Here is an 18085-nt window from a genome sequence, read left to right on the forward strand (position 1 = left end):
AATTGTAGGCCGTACTTATGAGCAAATTCCGTAAGAGGATAGGAAAGAAGTTCGGCGAAAAGTGGAGAAGAAAAAAATTATTCTTCTGCCCCTAGTTCTCAATGCGTGCGCAGGAAGAAGAGACAACAGTAGGTGCCGTTTCAAAAACGGCATCCGTGTGCGTTTTCTCTTTTTTTTTTTTAGTTTTTTTTTTTTTAATAAACAGTAACGCCCACGAAACGGCGCCGCCGTTACGTTGGTCAAAACGCGCCGTTCTCATTTAAAAGGAAAAGGCGGTAAAACATGTCACGAATTCAATTGGCGTCCCTCAATTTGCGCCGCGTGTTTACGATTTCGTCCTTGGTCTCGGATTATCTTCAAATTAATTTCCTTAATTGGCCATTAAACTTCATTTGTATGCAATTAAGCCCCCTTCTGAGTTTGACCAAAATTAACTTCCAAAAACATTTATAATTTGACCCAGAAAAAATTTAATTTTCTTCCAATTAAAAGCCCAAACATAACTCCAAAAAAATTTCAATTTTCTTGTGCAATTTTAAACAAAACTCATATATAATTCAATTTAAACCTTCCAATAAAATTTAATTGAAGTCATAAACTTTCTAATTTGGCATTTGTTTTCTTCCACACCCCCTTGAATTTCCTTTATCATCGGCGGCCCTCTCATCAGTCAAATGATGACCTACTGTCTCAAAAATTATTTTTGAATTTTGAACATCCTTAATCAATTTTTTTTTTTGAGCATTTTTAGGGCGCTTCTGACATTTTTTCACTGTTAATATTTTATTAATAATAATTTTTTTGATTTTTTTTTTGTATTTTTTTTTAGGTGATGGACCCAAAAATGGGTTACAAACACCTATACTTCAGCGAACTTATGAAAGTCGCCTAGCATCCAAGCTTGTAATAAATTTTTATAGCAGCTTGAAAACATGGTCTGTACCTGAAAAAATAACTTCCAAAGATTAAGGGGGAAACCTCTTAAGTGTTTCCCCGATTCACATTAAACAATGCAAAAGAATAGAAGACCAAAAACCCAGTCATTGAAAGAATGAAAGATGGAAGGATCAATTTTTAATCTCCACTTGACCAATTAAACAGACACATAATCAACAGAAAACTGATATTGAATCAATATATGAAGGAAATACCTTTTGTCATCTGGAATGCATGCATAGCAACATCTTCCTTGGCTAGCCCATCACCGGAAGTACTACTATCCTTCAAACATTCAGCAAATGCAGGGCCAATAATGGAAACATGGACCATAATTGATGGAGGACTTGCCTGAAAAATAAATGCCTCAATAAAGTTCTGAAATTCAAATGTTAAATGGATTCCTTATTAGAGTAGAGACACATGAGGGCATATTTTTGCAACAGCTTTTAAAGCAGATAAACCTCTCCTTCTGACTTCACTGGAGTCATCATGCAAAACAGACATGATTGTCGAAATGATATCAACATATGCAGTGGCTTCAGAAGGATCGCTCTTGAATCTGATGAAGTATAAGCCTTCCCAATGCCTTCCTTGAAGTTTCACGAAGAGGAAACTAATTTGCAGAAGAGCACATTCAGTAACTGGTACAATACAAAAGCATAAAATTACAACTGTTAGAACTGCAATACCTTCTCATCTTTCAAGGCATCTTTTAAGGCAGTGTATGATAGATGGAAACATTTGGGGATGTAACGACAGAGGATGGATTGTGCCTAAGCAAGGATGAGATGGTGAGTACTGAGCCGTGCCTGGACACCCAGCTAGGAAGAAGATGCCAAATTTGAGAGTAGTTCAAGCAGATCATCCAGCTGATGCTCTTCCATGTACTGCAATGTCATTTGAAACTATCAGAAAACATAGAAAAAATTGCAAATTTTAATGGAAGAGGTTGGTAGCAATAAACAAGGAAGGTCCATCAAGAGCAAAGAAAGGTGCGAACAACATGGTGTTCTGCCCAGAATACAGCTTCAGCTTCTTACCACAGGTTTATTTAAAAAAACAATCTTGAGTCCAGAGATCAACCAGCATGTAGCACCACTACTATATCCTAATTCTAGTAACTTCTTGTTGGTATGAAAACTATGGCAGGAGTGATATGGTCACTTTAGAGCTAACAACTTTAAAATACCCTCTACCATGTTTATCATGCAATTTTACAGCATTTTGTAATTGAAAACCAACTGCCTTTGAGTATTCTTGTTTCCATCTTTTTCTACTCCTTGACTGCAGCACACTGACAGGCCCAAACTTGAACAGCTACAAACACTAGACTGCTATGGCTTATTTTCAGAGCCCTAGGCACTGTCCCCGACAGCAAGCCTAGTAGTGTCAGGCTTGGGTGGTGTGAAATGGTAATTCACTATTTCAAATAAAACAAACATCAGGTCTAAGCCAGAGTTTCAAAGATGTCAAGAGATTCAACACTTCTATCAGTTAAAATGAAAACATATATTTGCAAAACCAAGATACTCAAAAGTCAGAATACCTAAACCCACCTGTGAAGTGATACCCAATATGCTGGCAGCAGATATTCGGACTTGGTCATCAATCATGATGAATTAAATCCTTGAGTTGACTGAAAAACACGAACTCTGACAGGATCACTCACACTTTTCCCAGCATGCTTAAGGACACCTTTTAAAGCTGTGAGAATTGCCTCCCCGAACACTAGCATCTGATGCCTGAGCAACACAATAAAAGTGATGTCATGATCATAACAAAGATCAGTGAAGGGGAAAAAAAAATGCATAATGACTACCAAACTTGCAAGCTGGACAGGAGGTCACTAACTAAAGGATCAACTCTTGTACTGAGTGCACTAAGCTTTCCAAGAGCAAAAGCAGCACTTGTACGAACAGTCCTGCATTTCACTCAAGATCTCATGGGCAGGAAATAGGAACTCACAAAAACCATAAATAAGCCAAAAGTAAGAAGACATGCGTAAAGGATATATATATGTGAAAGGAAAAAATTTTCCAACAGACCCACAAATAATTTATGAAACAATTCAACAATAGTTTGACAAATGAGCTTTTAATGTACAAACAAACCTTGTACTATCTTGTAAGCACTTGATAAATGTTGTTTGAAGCTGAGGAAGAAAAGGCCTCAGGGACATCCCACCCTTCCCTATTAAGATGCTCAATGTAGACAAGATGGCACTCTTCACCTGCCAAGGAAACCGGTCGCCTATGATCCGGATAAGAGGCCTGTAATTATAAAACAAATACATCATTATAGTAGGTACACACCTAGGAAACTTCAGCTAATGGGAAAATAATCTTTTTATTAACAAGAGAACTATTAAAAACTATTAAATCAAGGCATCAAAAAGCAATAAGCACCCCAAGCACTTACGAATGTTAAAAAAGGGAGCAAAAAGGAAATTCAAAATTTATGTGGTCATTATGAGCTCTTACCACAAGCATACAATTTAATTGAAGACCAGTAAACTAACAGCACCTACAGATAAATGATACACATAATCCGAAATATTTACAAGGTGAGCTCAAAAAGATTGAAGACATGCCATATATTCAATACCCATTTCTTTGTACAGACCATTATTTTAGGGGCACATTCTTGTGTTTCTAAAAGAATAAATTGATTGCATGAAACTAGCAAAAATGTGATTTTACAGTAAAATTATCCTCGCTTAGAAAAAAAGTGAGGAATTTCCCATTCATGAAAAAAAGAAACAAAAAAAATGATCCAAATCCGGAGTTGTTAAAAAAAGTTAGGAGCAGCCAATGACAAGATGTGTTGATGTTACATATCACTCAACCCTAACTACACACATAATCAGTTGATTTATAGAAGCCACAAAAGTATAATTCACAAAAGCAAGATTCCCCAAAAGATGGATGACACATTGTTAACCACCACAGTACTTTATGGTACATTAATTCTAGAAGTCGAAACTTATACCAACATTTTTCAGATATATTAACATTTAGTATAAACTAGATTTCGTAAAATGTATATGGTCCATACCCAGTGATTGGAATGACAAAATCCTTCAATGCTTTTTCACTAGTCACTTCAATAAGCTCCCCAAGACCCAGTGCTGCCTGCTCTCTTAATTCAGCAAAGCCACTTGTCAGACCCTAAAATGTCATAAGATATCAGAGAATCATCAGAAATGAGACAAGAGGCACAAATAACTATGATCAATACTTTTTCTAACCCAGTAGTCAACTAGACAACCAAATGTATATAACTGACAGGATCATAAGACACACACACACACATGTATATATATAACAGGATAAAAACAACTTCATGAAAACAGGAAAACTGACACTAGTAATAAACCACCCAATGGAAGAATTGAGGCAGTAACAATACACTTCCGAAACCATATCATTAATTGCTAGTAAATCAGCAAGCATTGCAAACACATAGCATCTACTTGGCTGGTTGAGGAAAAAAATGTCCTTCCCAAGCTCACAACAAGAAATTTTTACCATGACCAATTTAACTATAGATAAACAGAGTGCATGGGAAAAAAGAAAAGTGGGAATCTCAAATCATGTTTTCTAATCTTTCTTGAAGATTTCTCAAAAATAAAAGTGAATTGTAGAATTTAACAAACCAAATCTAAAATACATGCTGCATACAAGGATTATGTCAAACAAAAAGAAAAGAAAAAAAAAAAGGAAGGAAAATAACAATATTCTGACAACTAAGAATAAAAAAAGAAAAGCATGAGAAGGACAACGTTATGACAGTAAGAATATAAGCATCCTTACTTGAAGAAATATCGGAAGCAATGGCTGAAGAGCTTTTGGGAGACAGAAACCTGGAATGACAACTGGTCCTCCCTGCAAAAATATTGAAATGGACATAAATACCCAGATGAGTCATCCTTCCACAAATAAGACAAAAGGTTTCTGTGCATTCTGTTAACAGTATCATAATGCATACCCAATTGTCTACACTGCAGAATAGTGATCACTAACCTTCTTTTTCCTTGCTCTTTATCTCTGGACGTGGACACAGCATCACGAACTAATTTTATATATGAAGGAAGCGCCTCCTTAGGAACAGAACCAATAACCCTTGATAAAGCTTCCCAAGCAACCTATTGAAAAGAACATTAGATACAATTTATGGAAGAGTAAAGAAGACTGAATTATGCATGTGATAGATACCTCAACAGTTGATGAATCTGAATCACTCAGCAAAATGATCAGAGTAGATATCATATTTGGTGCTTCATCTACCATATATAACTTGCTGTATTTGAAGAAAAATCCTATCAGGTATGATGAACTTCTTCTGATCGAAGCCTGACACCATAAATATACAGAACCAAAATTAGTGATAAATACATACATGTTTGTGTGTGTGGGTGTAGAGAGAGAGAGAGAGAGAGAGAGCATGGAAGGGCAAGGATAATTGGGCTACATACCAAAGTATCCCCAGCACCTTTTAGAAGTTCTGCTATCAGATACTCAACGCCTTCCTCATCTATGACCAAGGCCACTGTTTCTGCAGCCTCCTTAGCCAAAGTTTGAACATCCTACAAACTCCAGTCATTAGATAATCTAGTAGAATAAACAGCATTTTGAAGATGTATTTTAAATGAAGGTGATATACACTAACGTCAAAAGAAGACTGGTATTTAGAGTTAGGCAAACAAGAGTTGAAATTTAATATGGCTTCTTCAAACTAGTTGCATACCTTGTCCTCAGCACCCATTGCAGAAAGTAAAGCAGGAAGAATAGTACCAAGGTGAAAGTTAAGACCATGTCCTGCAACCTCAGCTAAGGCTCCCAGTGCATGTATATTGAAGGCACTGGATACATATTCAACGTCTTAGAAAAAGAGCAATCATAATGTGTTTGTGCATGCAAAAATTATAGCAACTCAAGGAAGCTACACGTACGAAAGGGGAAGACGGACCAGCTTGGGAAAAATATGAGGCAGTACAGCTGTAGTCCTGACACTGAAATTCACAAGAACAGAAATTAACCACATTTTACAGTGGAAAAATATACACAAAAAGACTTGACTCTCAATACATAAGCTGCACAAGGCGTTTTACCTCAAGATTTGTTTGAGACCATCAAGCGCCGTATCAGAGGTTTCATCATCCTCCAGAGCATGCAGCAGTGTTGGAACAATTTCATCAATTGCTTGCATTCCAGCACTCTGAATAAAGAGACAATTTAAGAGCCTAAATTAATATCTAAACAAGAACTTAAAACAAAACCCAGAAGATAGAAATGATGTACCTTGTACAGAGTGCTGAATGCTAAGCCTGCAGACTCACGCACCTCAGGCATGCTGTAACATATGTTAACATCAAAATTTATCATACTTTCGATAGATTTAGAAAATTACCAGTAGAAATACTGAACTAACCTATGTAGGGATGAGTTCATCCATAAAAATCAATAATTGACTCTTCACAGCACTTGCCATCACTTCACTCAGACCAATGCATACACACCCTGTAATTCCAAGCCATATGAGAATTACATGACAAATAACCAAAAAGTAACCTTTGTAATTTCCTTATGATTGATCAATTCTTCTATTTTTCTTGTGACCAAAATCCTTGAATAATGTTTTCTATCAACTTTGACAAAAGAAAAAAAAAAAAGAAAAAAATTCCTTGATTAATGTCTGCATATCATATTGAGAGATGAGGAGACGGGGTAGACCAAATGGTGATTTTAGTGCATGCATGGTTTGCATGCATATGGTTAATGGATTGAAACTTGATGATCAAGATCCCTCTGCAAGTTAGAAGCACAAGAAGCCTTGTATCTGCCTGTTGGGTTTAGTTTATTATAAAGTATTGATGGGGAGGGGAGTTTCAAGAGAGAAAGTGGACAAACTACTGCAGCTACAGATAAAAATTTTACTTGTCTTCTGCCAGCATTAGGATCCTTTAGCACTTGGGATAGGATTGGGATGATCAAAGGAAGCATCTCTTTCACCGAGCTTTCGGACAAGTTCACCCAATGCTCGTGCAGCAACCTACATTAAAAATAAAAATAAAAATAAAAACGATTTTTTTACCAAATAAATACTGGAAAAAAAAAAAAGGAATCAAGAAACTACAATCTGAAAATAAAAGAAGCACAGACCTGCCGCCTTTCAGAAGACGATGATGCCAGAAAAGATATTAAAGTATTCATTAAAACTGGCATTATTTCCTTAAGAGTCTTAGGAGTATTGGCCACTATTGTTTTCCATACATGTAAGGCAGCCTGAACAAAGGGACAGGAACATTCAGTTTACATATATGCATAAAACACATATAAAAAGCAAATGACATAAAAGAGAGAAAGAGAGATGAAAATGTGCCACTACCTGACGCACAGATAAACTGACATCAGTCCGGACCATGTATAATGCAGCAAGAATTTCATTACACTTATCTCTTCCTAAAACCTCAATAATAGCACGTCCATGTGCTTCAGTACTAGAACCTTCATCGCTTTTTCCAGAAGTCCCAGCTACCTGGACATGGAAAAAAGGCAATCTCAGAAGGTTAACAAAAGGAACTTGCAAAATGGAGAACTGGAAAGAGGTGAAGTAGTATGAACCTTAAACAAGAGATCTCCTAACAATTCCACTGAGCTTTGCTGGATGCGCCAATTATCATTCAAAATACCATCTTCAACAGCAGGAAGGAGAAGAGGCAAGGACCTAAGGATGAAAAGGAACATAATAATATAAAATAGCACACATCCAACAAAGATTACAGATCACAGGAATATGCAAAACATTCTTAAGACATAGACAGCCATCACAGACTGCATGTAACTTTCATGAAATCAGAATAATTTCAAGTTTATTGGAAATAAAATTTAAAAGAAATAGCAACATGTTTTGGCCCCAGTCAGAAATTCTAAAGTGATTTTATGGCAGGAACTTCAAGAAATTTCAGTTCCAAACATGTAGGAACAAAAGTAAATTTCAATCCAGCGCCAAGAAAATACAAAGAAACATGGCAAGACTAAGAATGCATACGTTGTTGCATAGTGCTCCACCAGGACATGGCCAACACCCAATGCTGCATCACGAACAGATTCATTCTCATCCGCAAGACCTGTACGAGCAAACCAGCCACTTTATTATAAGCTGGGTTGTTCTACTACTACCAGTACTGGAAAAAAAAATCCACAAAGAACATTTATATTTAAAAAAGGAATTGAACAATCTAAGCAACCAAAACTACAAATATCCTTCAAAATTACTGAACCTACCATCTAAAATTGCAGGCAACACCTGCTGCAAATAATTCTGGAATTGAACACCTAAAGATCTTGGCAGATACTGCAAATAAATTAGCACAGAAAGGACATAATCAGAGAAGGGTCATAAGCAAAATCCAAAGTAGTTTGGGGGGGACTTTATTGGACACATTTTTTTATGAGAATATTAGCTGACGCGAATTAGTTCACCTTGAAAAGTGTTAAATATCCATCACGCATAGATGCCTTTTGATGAGAACAGTTTCGGATAATATCAAGCAGCACATGTTCAAAGTATCCTGTGCCAAGTGCAGATAGAACCTGGAGATAGATAAACAAAAGCCCCGAACTTAAGTATACCCGATTAAAAGAGGTCTGCAAATTCCGAAAACTAGTGTTTTCTTCAGGAAGTATCACATCATAATCATAACAAGTATTCATTTTCAGATTAATTGCCTTCATCTAAGCACAAGAGACGTAATAGCTGTGCTATTGTCTTATTAATTGCAGAAGACTTGAAGAAACCTTATGTGTATAATGAGCTGCTTAATTAAGTGAAAAAGTGGTTCAGTAGTCAACTAGAAAGTTAAGAGTAACCAATAATACCTCACTCAAGCCTTGAGCAGCTCCAGAACGCTCAACATTACTATTATCAGTTTTAAGAGAGTCAAACAGCCAAGGAACAAGATCAGGGAAGTTTTCCTCGCCCATTCCTCTTATAAGAGATCCAACGGCCCTTGCTGCCACAGACCGAACTTCAGGAATTGCATCCACAAGAACCTGTTCTTATCCAAAATCAAAACTTAATCATAGAGGACAAATGGTATACAAAATATGTACACAACTCCAGTGATAACGGTACCTTTTTAACTTCAGGAAGAAGCAACCCTATGTAAGGAATCATATCCTTCGGTTCTATAACCAATGAACACATGTTTCTAACTATTTGTGCAGCTTTCTTTTTAGTTTCAGCACTCCTCTCCCTAAGACCCCTATGAACTATAGGTACCAATGAACACATGTTTCCAACTATTTGTGCAGCTTTCTTTTTAGTTTCAGCACTCCTCTCCCTAAGACCCCTATGAACTATAGGTACCAATAGTGCAAGTGATGGGGCATCAATTGAATTAATGAAAGTTGTCTGCAAGAAACCAAAAGGCATTTAGTGACATGAAACAGATTAAAATAAAACTGATAAACTAAACAAATGTTCATCCATAAACCTTTTACCTGGAGGAGAATATTTTGTATACTCATTGGGGTCTGTTAGGCCCATGAGAAGCGTAGGGACAAGAGAAGATATTTCTGGATTCTTTCACACTCCCGACCTGGGATGACATTATGGACAGTTAGTCATGAACCACTACGCATGAAGGGCACATTGTGAACAATAAATCACAAATATATATATATATATATATATATATATATATATATATATATATATATATATATAACCTGCTGGAGTGCCATTTGTCCTGCTGACTGGACTTTGGGATGCGTATCAGTTAAAACCTAAATTTGGAAACAAAATTCCAAGGTCAAGAATTTTTGTTTATTTAAAGAAGGCTAAGCAACAAGGCTTGTGTATGCAACTATAAACCTCCGTCAGTTTGGGCACGATAGTAGGAAGGCATTGAGACAATTGTTGAGGAGCACAGTATGCAAGAGCACCAAGTAGTTGTACACTGCTTTGCTTTGTCCGCCAGGCTTTATCCTCAAGACCCTGAGTTTAAAAATGTACAGGCAACAATTTGATCAGTTAAGCACTCTGAAAGCAGTGCAACATAATCCAAATAGTAAGACACAGCACTGCTTTGCTTTGTCCGCCAGGCTTTATCCTCAAGACCCTGAGTTTAAAAATGTACAGGCAACAATTTGATCAGTTAAGCACTCTGAAAGCAGTGCAACATAATCCAAATAGTAAGACACAGCAGGACAAATAAACAAAAGGAGAAAAAATTATAATATTACAAAACACTATGTCAACAACACAAATAACAATACTAATAAAGAATCATCCTCACTGTGACATTCATTCTATCTTTAGAAAAAAATCAAAGACAGTAAAACAAGGCTTGCACAATAATGGCAAGCAACATAGTTCACTTTCACCTCTGCTTGTCAATATCTGCTGTATTTATCTTAGTCAACTAGCTAGTATAAAAAGCTATTTGATTCAGTTCAGAACACAGCTAACAGATCATAAATGTCCACCATCCAGGGAAATAAAAGAATTTTATTATCCAACTGAAGTATCCGTACTGATCAAGCATAAGAGTGCAGTATAATGAGACCTAACTAAAATCATTACATGATTACTAGTTAAATTATCAACTTTTAATACAGAATTTATCGCTATGACAGAATAAAAACCGAGTCTCTATCCAAATAGTCCCTCAAGATTTAGAAGAACTATATGACCGGTTCAATTATTGTATCTTATCAAACAAATGTGCTGAATATGTAACGATTAAATCCACAAAAGGCACCTTTAGAATTGATGGAAGCACAAGCTTCACCCCCTGTGCACTGAGTTGAGACATCATTGAACGAGCAGCACATTCAGCAGCTTCACGAACTGCTACAACTTGGTCAGAGAAAGAAACCAAAAGTACAGCAACATTTGAATCACATACCTGGATAAAAACAGGAAAAATAGATGCATTAATCATACAAAGAAATCTGCACAGACAACATTGCAGTCTTTAGGCTACAATTGTTTATAACAAACGGTTCAAACAGTTTTCCAAGTGTTTCACAAAAAGCACTCAAAGCCAGTTGAGCTCCTTCGCGATGTTTTTTACTGAACTCCTGTAGTTTGAAAGAAACACAAGCTCGTCAAAGACCCAAAATTAAAAAATACAAAGGTGAATAACTACAGTAAGAAGCGCTATTTGGCTTTTGGCTTGGCAGACAGGGATCCCCTCCACCCACACTATAACAACTAAATGAACAAGAACCCTATTGGAAAAACAATTTTATTCTTGACAACCAATCACTGTTCATGTCCACAAACAATAAAAGAAGGATCAGAAAATTTTTAACTTGAGGAACTACTAATATTGCCAAATATGATTAAAGAAAATGACCAGAATTCGAGGAATATAACTTTTTAATAAAACTAAAACCAACCAGAGTGTGAACATACCTATCTGCAAGACTTTCCCTTATTGCAGCAGTAATTCCATACTTCTTCGAGCAAGATATTCCATATCCCTTGACCACTCCAGCAAGTCCAAAAGCTGCTCCTCGGCGTTCCCCATATTTGTCACTATTCATAAGTTGATCTAAAAACCTAGAAACAAGAGCAGGGTGCATCATCCTGATGCAAGAAAAAGACATGTTAGGACAGCTTGTAAACTTCAGAAACTAGAAATATACTGCCTCTAGTTCATTTTTTTCGATTTGGAGATGGAAGAATTAGAAAAGGACACGAGCATCAATAAATTACAATAACTAAATGCATCGTTATGAGACCTAGATTTTAATTTTAGGCAAAAATTGCTTCATACTTTCTTTGACTGCATTAGTGGAGATAAGGAAAACGGAAACTGCCCGCTGAACAGCCTCTGATGGAGTATTCAAAACATCCAACAACTTCACCACTGCATGGACTTCGGGATCATGCCAAGAAAATACAGATGTTAAAACAAACAAGAAAAAAGCTTGAGAATTTGCTATGAAAGGAAAACTCCAAAGGCTCCAGTTAACAGCACCCTCACGAAAAATCAATTTTTCCTCATCTGATGGCCTACAACAAATATAAAAGGTTAAATAATCCTTAATCATTACATCAGAGTCTTATCATAAATTCATTAATTAAACATGAAACATGCTGACAGGTAGTTCTCAAAGATTGGAAACAACAAGGAAACATTGTCTCTTCCATGCTTATCAATAATTATGATGCCATTGATCATTCTTCCTCGAACATCTGCATTAAGGTCACCCTACAACATAAAAGGGTTAAAAAAAAACAGAGACACTGATTTATTCAGACCAATTTATAGCTAAGATGACAAACACTTCAAGGCATACAGGATCGTACATACCAAACAAAATGATGAAATGAAAATGATGATTCTCCTTGATATGAGGTAAAAATGCAATAGAAGAGTCCAAAAATACGCTTTAAGAAAAAATAATATAGCTTTCTTCTAATTAATGAATAGATAGATATGGAAATCTTAATCTACTAAGAAACATAGCAGATCAGTGCTCCATTGGTAACAGCAGTGTTTTCTGGGTTAGACAATAACTGCAATGAAAAGCTCTTTAAGCATCAGTGTAATATTAAGTAGTACTTTGATTAAATGACTGTAGCTACCTTGTCTCCATAAATGGATGTGATAATTTGGGGAAGTAATTATTTCTTAACAATGAGCCAACTTAATTGAAGCAAAATGGCAAAGAAAATCTTACCAATGCTCGTGATATGAGGAATGTCATAACAACAGGGAGGTCTTTTTGTTCTTAGAACATCAGCAGCAGAATGTAAAGCCAGTGCTATTCCTTGTCTGCCCAGCCAACCAGCATCAACAGTATCCTCACCAAAACCAGCATCCCGGATATATAAAGAAAATAAAAGTAGAAAGAGATTCCTGAGGAGATCATTAAAAAAAATAAGAAAACAGCACACAGAAGAAGAATCGTAATTTTGTCACACTAACCTGTGTAGTATCTGGATTTTCATCCAAAGCAGCAGCTAATGCCTCTAGATGATGGAGTAAAAAACAAAGTGAGTGAGTTCAAATTAATAACAAAAACATGCAACTAGATGAAATAATTAACCAATGAAAACCAGTATGATAATTTAAACAACTAACCAATGACTTGAAAACAACAAGGTAAAATAAGTGAAATTTAAGATGGAAGAATGTTACAAGATCAAGTTCAGAACCATGTAATCTATATAATTGTAAACATGAAGAACAGTATCTTTTGGGGGATACATTGCCAACACAAATTCGTATGAGAACATATTGCCATAACAAGGTGGGCACTCATCAACACAAGGGGCTGGCATGACTAGCACAAGAAGTCCCGTTCCATGGACAACTATTTCTTAGGCATAAAGGGACCAAGAGATACCCCATGCATGAAAATATAAAAAATAAAAAGGAAACCAATAGAAAGTTTGAAACCAACAGAAAGTTTTAACTGCTCGCAACCATACAAATCAAAGATGTAACAAAAGTGGTTGAACTTGCCCTGATTCCGTATAAACTTAATCAAATTGCTTGCTAGGATCAAATCCACCAATTATATGAAGGCACTTAAAAGAAAATCACCAGATGACCAAAGAACTACTTGTTAATTCACCAACTAGAGCATGCAAGTTAGCTGTTTGTATTTAACATGCGTTTCCAGATCCACTATTTGACTGGACCATAAATGGTTAATAGCCCAGTTCACAGAACTTCCAGGTGATGTTCAAGCAATCAAACAAATCATTGATGACAATAACTTAATTCAAATGTCTCAGAATACTTCTAAAATGAGCAATCATTATATGACAAGTGAAGATCTTTCTAGTGAATTCAAATGCAGAGTCACAACTGAAGTCACAACATTAAGTTACTCAATCATTCAAGGTCTTAAATAGATGTTTTGATGGCTGTTACACATGCCCTTGTATGATAAACTTTACCATATGCATATGAAATTTAGCTAAACCTCCGAGAAGGTTACAGCATTTAAGTTACTCGAGAAGCAACGAATAACAGACACAAATCAAACTAACAAACTGGGAAAGGACCATGGACACATAAAAAAGCATTTAACCTCTGGTAAATTTACCAGGAAATATAAAAGTATGACTGACATTGAACATGATAGGCAAATTAAGGGTAAGGATAGAAGTAACCTAAAAATCTACAGGAGATCCTTGAATCCAGAAAGAGAGTTGAGATATCTAAAGTTGACTAGGCAATACTAAATTGCAACATTCTCAATGATAGTTCTCCTTCAACAAACAATTATCCAATATAAAAGTACGATGCTTTATACAGGGGCAAAACGACCATATCTAAATAGTAAATAGAATCCTAACTAAGAATAATTCATGTAATTGAATAAAAACCTAAGAAACACCCAAAGCTCTTAAATAGACAGAATTATAAATTGATGATGATGGCAGAAAATATGAATTTGGAGAGCACAAAAAGAGTGAAACAGGGAATTTATTAGTGGATGCCTCACAGCATGCAGTACATTTTAAGCAATAAAATATCAAGCCACGAGAATCTTCGAAGTGGAGGAACAAGTTTGATGCACTTGCAAAAACAACGAAAAAAAATGCAAGGTTGACATTTATAATTACACGTCAAGGGGAAGAAAATATAGGTGAACAATCAATAGAACAAGTGATAGAAATAAGCTATAGAAACTATCCACTGGACTATTTCCTGTTAAACAACGAAAAGTTCATTACCAAATTCAATTAGATCAAAGAAAACCACAACCGGCAAACCAAACCTTTTTTGGATCATGTAGAGCAATCCAAAGACTAGTTGCAACCTCAACATTCTCGGGGACAGATCAGCTCGCAACTGCTGGAATACATTTGATCTACATGAACATCTTTTGCATACACATACAGAGCCTGTAACCATAAATATTTGAAAATGAAATCATGGAAGGTTAAACAGAGTTACATGAACAATGAAACCAAAGTTAAAATGTATCATTATACAGGTGCAACTTCCTCTGGTTGTAAACCAAGGCACAATTCATTTAATGCTGGTCCAATAGAGCCCTGATAGGCAAGAACAACACCTAGAACATGATAAAGAGCCTGCAACACAAAGAGTGAATTATATTGCATGCAAAAAGAAAACAGACAGAGAAATCTGAAAAATCATATATATCACATTGGTTAATCAAAAACAAAAGTTTAGATATCTAACTGATAGCATTCGAAGTCTAGGAAGGGGTAACAGTGGATCCATGTGCAAAAAGAGAATACGAAGCACATCATCATGAAGTCCAGTCTTCTTGGGTGATAATAGAATGTGCTCCATTATCTGACAACAATGACATCACATATAGATTAACAAGAAGTTGCAATGAATTTAGTTATACATGATAGGGAGGAAAACTTACAGGAAATACAAAAGTAAAAGAATCTACAGGAAGAGGTCCAGGTTTACAAGACACAGATAAGCCATTAATTATTCTCTCAAAAAGACCCAAAGAAGGGCTCTCATTGGCTTCCCTGTCACCAGCTATTGGAATAAGATCCAAGAAAACACTGACATCCTTGGTCACAATAAGGCGTAGAGCAGTAGCAATGTCAAGAGCCCAATGACAAAGAGGTGCGGCTGTACATCTTGATAGCTTCACCAAGGTCTCATAGGCCACGTCACTCACTATAGGTGACTGTAGCAAAGGGTCAACAAACTTAATCTAATAACATGCACAAAAGAAGAGGACTAGGACCACATAGAGGAGCTTAAAGTATAAGAAGAATAAAAACCCTTAACGATACAAGCACTGAAAAATACTTTAAATCACCATATCTAAGAGAGAGAATCAGAACTCATATGAGAAATAGATTAGGACCACCATGGAAGAAATTCTCTAACATGAAAAATATTGTTTCCGAATAACCATCATAAAATTAAAATAGCAAGCGGGCTCTTAAAATGAACAATAGCAAGCATTGACATATCGTTCTTTCCCATCTCCTAGCATGCAGATGTTCATACAATAAAAGTGATCAAAGCTAATTGCTGAGGAATTGGGGATCAAAAAAGGAAAGGCAATTGAAGTTTAGTTTCACAGTGACCATTTAAGAGAACTGTAGACAAAAGGAAAGGAAGTTGAAGTTCAGTTTCACAGTGACCGTTCAAGAAGATTGTAGCAAAAAGGAAAGGCAGTTGAAGTTTAGTTTCACAGTGACCATTTAAGAGAACTGTAGACTAATAACAACATATGCTGCAGCTTCGCATCAAACATTTTTATCTTCGCATAAAAAAGAGTAAGAAGTAGAAGAACAGTCACATTCTGACATAATGCTTGTGAGATATCACTTGTTTGTCTATACATCAACAAAAGTAACACACAAAGAAAAGCAGGTTGCATGACACGAACCAGGGAAGGTAGTTGACTGTGTGCAAATACAGGGTTAGAGATGGCCATTTCCCCAAGAGCTCTCAGCATCAATGAAAGGTTGTACTAAGATATGCTATAAACATCACCAAGTCCTTCCCAATTGAATTTGTATCCATAATTTTTAAACATATATGCAGGTATCATTTGCAAAGTTGAGATTTAAAGGATAATATCCATCAAAGTCCAATGGCAGATACTCCCCATTGAGAATTTGGGTTTGGCTGCTCTCCAATCATTTTATTCCAGGTCCCCCACACTTTGTGTTATTATAATTTCTTCATCAATATTTATTCTCTTTATGTGCTTCAAAACAAAATCTGTTTTTGTTTCCTTATAGAGCTATATTCAATCAGATACATCATATAAAAATGTCATTTCATGGATTCAAACATGAAAAGCATAATTCTGTGTCATACATACATGCAAGCAATATTTACAAGTAAAGAGCTGAAGTGTGTGATTGGTATTCATAAATATACCAGTGGAAAGAATATGATGGTTTATAGCAATGTATGACAAAGCGGAAGAAATTGAAGTTTTTTTATCCTTCTAAATTATAGCCAGCACAAACATGAAGTTCAAAAGGAGCTAAATCCCAGAACAAAACTGAAAGTTAAACTAGATTACCTATATTCAGGGAACTTTGAAAGTCGCCTAGCATCCAAGTCTGTAATAAATTTTTGCGCAGCTTGAACATTGTCTGTACCTGAAAAAATATTACCAATGGAATACCCGATACATGATATTCCTGAAAGCAAGACACCGCCAGAAAAAAGAACACCAGATCATAAAGGTGAGCAAAAAAAAAGCAGAAAACCCAGATATGCTCTTAAACTAAATAAAAAGCCCCCAAAAATAACACACCTGGATGGGCTCTAAAAGAAGCACACCTGTAATACATAGGCTATAATGGCAATTTTAGAATTGGAGCAACAAGAAGCAACCCAAGCCGTGGAACACTAGGGGCTGCGATAAGAAAAAGTCATAAAAAGTACTGAAAACCTGAGAAAGGAAGCAGCAAAAAAGAGATGAGCTTTATAAAACTGCAAAAATCAAACTCATAACACAAAAAATAAGAGCAAAATGACTAATGCAAGACAATGGGATAAGAAAGAATAATATGAACCTGGAAGCTAACAATAAACCAGTGACAGTAATTGGAATCCAAGTAAAGCTAAACTGCTAAGAAAAAGAGAGTAGGAATGCAAAACAATGGAAAAAAGAGAGAAAATAACATAGGCTATAATGACAACTTTAGAATTGGAGCAGCAAAAAGCAACCCAAGCCATGGAACACCAGGTGGCTGCGACAGAAAGAAGTCATAAAAGGTACCGAAAGCCTGAGAAAGGAAGCTGCAAAAAAGAGTTGAGCTTTATAAAACTGTAAAAATCAAACTCACAACAACAAATAAGAGCAAAATGACAAACACTCTTAATGGGATAAGAAAGAGAACCTGGATGTTAACATAAACAAATGATAGTAATTGGAATCCAAGTGGAGCTAAACCACTGAGAAAAAGAGAGCATGAATGCAAAACAATGAAAAAAAAAAGAGAGAAGATAACATAAGAACTTCTCTGCAAGTCTACTAATAAGACTCAAAAAGACACAACCCAAAAAATCCAAAAAGCCAAACCCCATCTACCCATGATGAGAAAGATGGCAATTAGGGCAGAAGGCATGATTGTCATAGCTAACATGCTACTCAACCTAAATTCAATTAACATAACATGGCAAGGATGTACTGAATAGCAA

General features: G+C 36.0%; 2 protein-coding genes across 23 annotated transcripts in view; both read right to left on the reverse strand.

Annotated features, from left to right (window-relative positions):
- Positions 1-11522, reverse strand: part of LOC118032811 (protein ILITYHIA-like) — a 12793-nt gene extending 1271 nt beyond the window's left edge. Inside the window, exons 1-18 of one of the 20 annotated variants that reach the window (XM_073406651.1) lie at positions 6876-6990; positions 6370-6458; positions 6240-6291; positions 6050-6156; positions 5891-5950; positions 5686-5800; positions 5414-5524; positions 5154-5291; positions 4962-5083; positions 4752-4823; positions 3994-4077; positions 3051-3209; positions 2791-2860; positions 2609-2681; positions 2496-2517; positions 1629-1826; positions 1401-1552; positions 1210-1287 (exon numbers count right to left, since the gene is read on the reverse strand). In XM_073406651.1, the coding sequence (XP_073262752.1) occupies positions 2625-2681; positions 2791-2860; positions 3051-3209; positions 3994-4077; positions 4752-4823; positions 4962-5083; positions 5154-5291; positions 5414-5524; positions 5686-5800; positions 5891-5950; positions 6050-6156; positions 6240-6291; positions 6370-6389 (1167 nt within the window). In that variant the 5' untranslated portion in view covers positions 6390-6458; positions 6876-6990 and the 3' untranslated portion in view covers positions 1210-1287; positions 1401-1552; positions 1629-1826; positions 2496-2517; positions 2609-2624. Of the gene's footprint in view, positions 1-1209; positions 1288-1400; positions 1553-1628; positions 1827-2495; positions 2682-2758; positions 2861-3050; positions 3210-3993; positions 4107-4751; positions 4824-4961; positions 5084-5153; positions 5292-5413; positions 5525-5685; positions 5801-5890; positions 5951-6049; positions 6157-6239; positions 6292-6369; positions 6459-6874; positions 6991-7100; positions 7224-7326; positions 7477-7562; positions 7666-7989; positions 8069-8225; positions 8296-8423; positions 8535-8819; positions 8994-9075; positions 9355-9443; positions 9542-9671; positions 9729-9816; positions 10064-10705; positions 10936-11364 lie in introns of those variants that run through there. The other 19 variants (XM_073406648.1, XM_073406643.1, XM_073406645.1 and 16 more) reach the window with 19 other exon arrangements.
- A 541-nt stretch (positions 11523-12063) lies between these two features.
- On the reverse strand, positions 12064-16952 carry LOC140954273 (protein ILITYHIA-like). Of its 3 annotated transcripts, none has more exons than XR_012168764.1 (7): positions 16311-16952; positions 15321-15623; positions 15125-15241; positions 14911-15012; positions 14694-14820; positions 12639-12930; positions 12064-12166 (listed from the first exon to the last, which is right to left on the reverse strand). XR_012168764.1 is itself a non-coding variant. In XM_073406655.1 (6 exons), exons 1-5 carry the CDS (start codon positions 16377-16379, stop codon positions 14737-14739), a joined length of 675 nt encoding a protein of 224 aa, XP_073262756.1. In that variant the 5' UTR covers positions 16380-16952; the 3' UTR covers positions 12194-12930; positions 14694-14736. The 3 variants fall into 3 exon arrangements, 1 of the variants encoding a protein (XP_073262756.1); XR_012168765.1 differs by lacking the exon at positions 12064-12166 and having other exon boundaries at positions 12194-12817; positions 12887-12930; XM_073406655.1 differs by lacking the exon at positions 12064-12166 and having other exon boundaries at positions 12194-12930.
- Between the last annotated feature and the right edge of the window lie 1133 nt (positions 16953-18085).

Source organism: Populus alba, chromosome 19, assembly GCF_005239225.2.
Source record: "Populus alba chromosome 19, ASM523922v2, whole genome shotgun sequence".
Taxonomy (NCBI): domain Eukaryota; kingdom Viridiplantae; phylum Streptophyta; class Magnoliopsida; order Malpighiales; family Salicaceae; genus Populus; species Populus alba.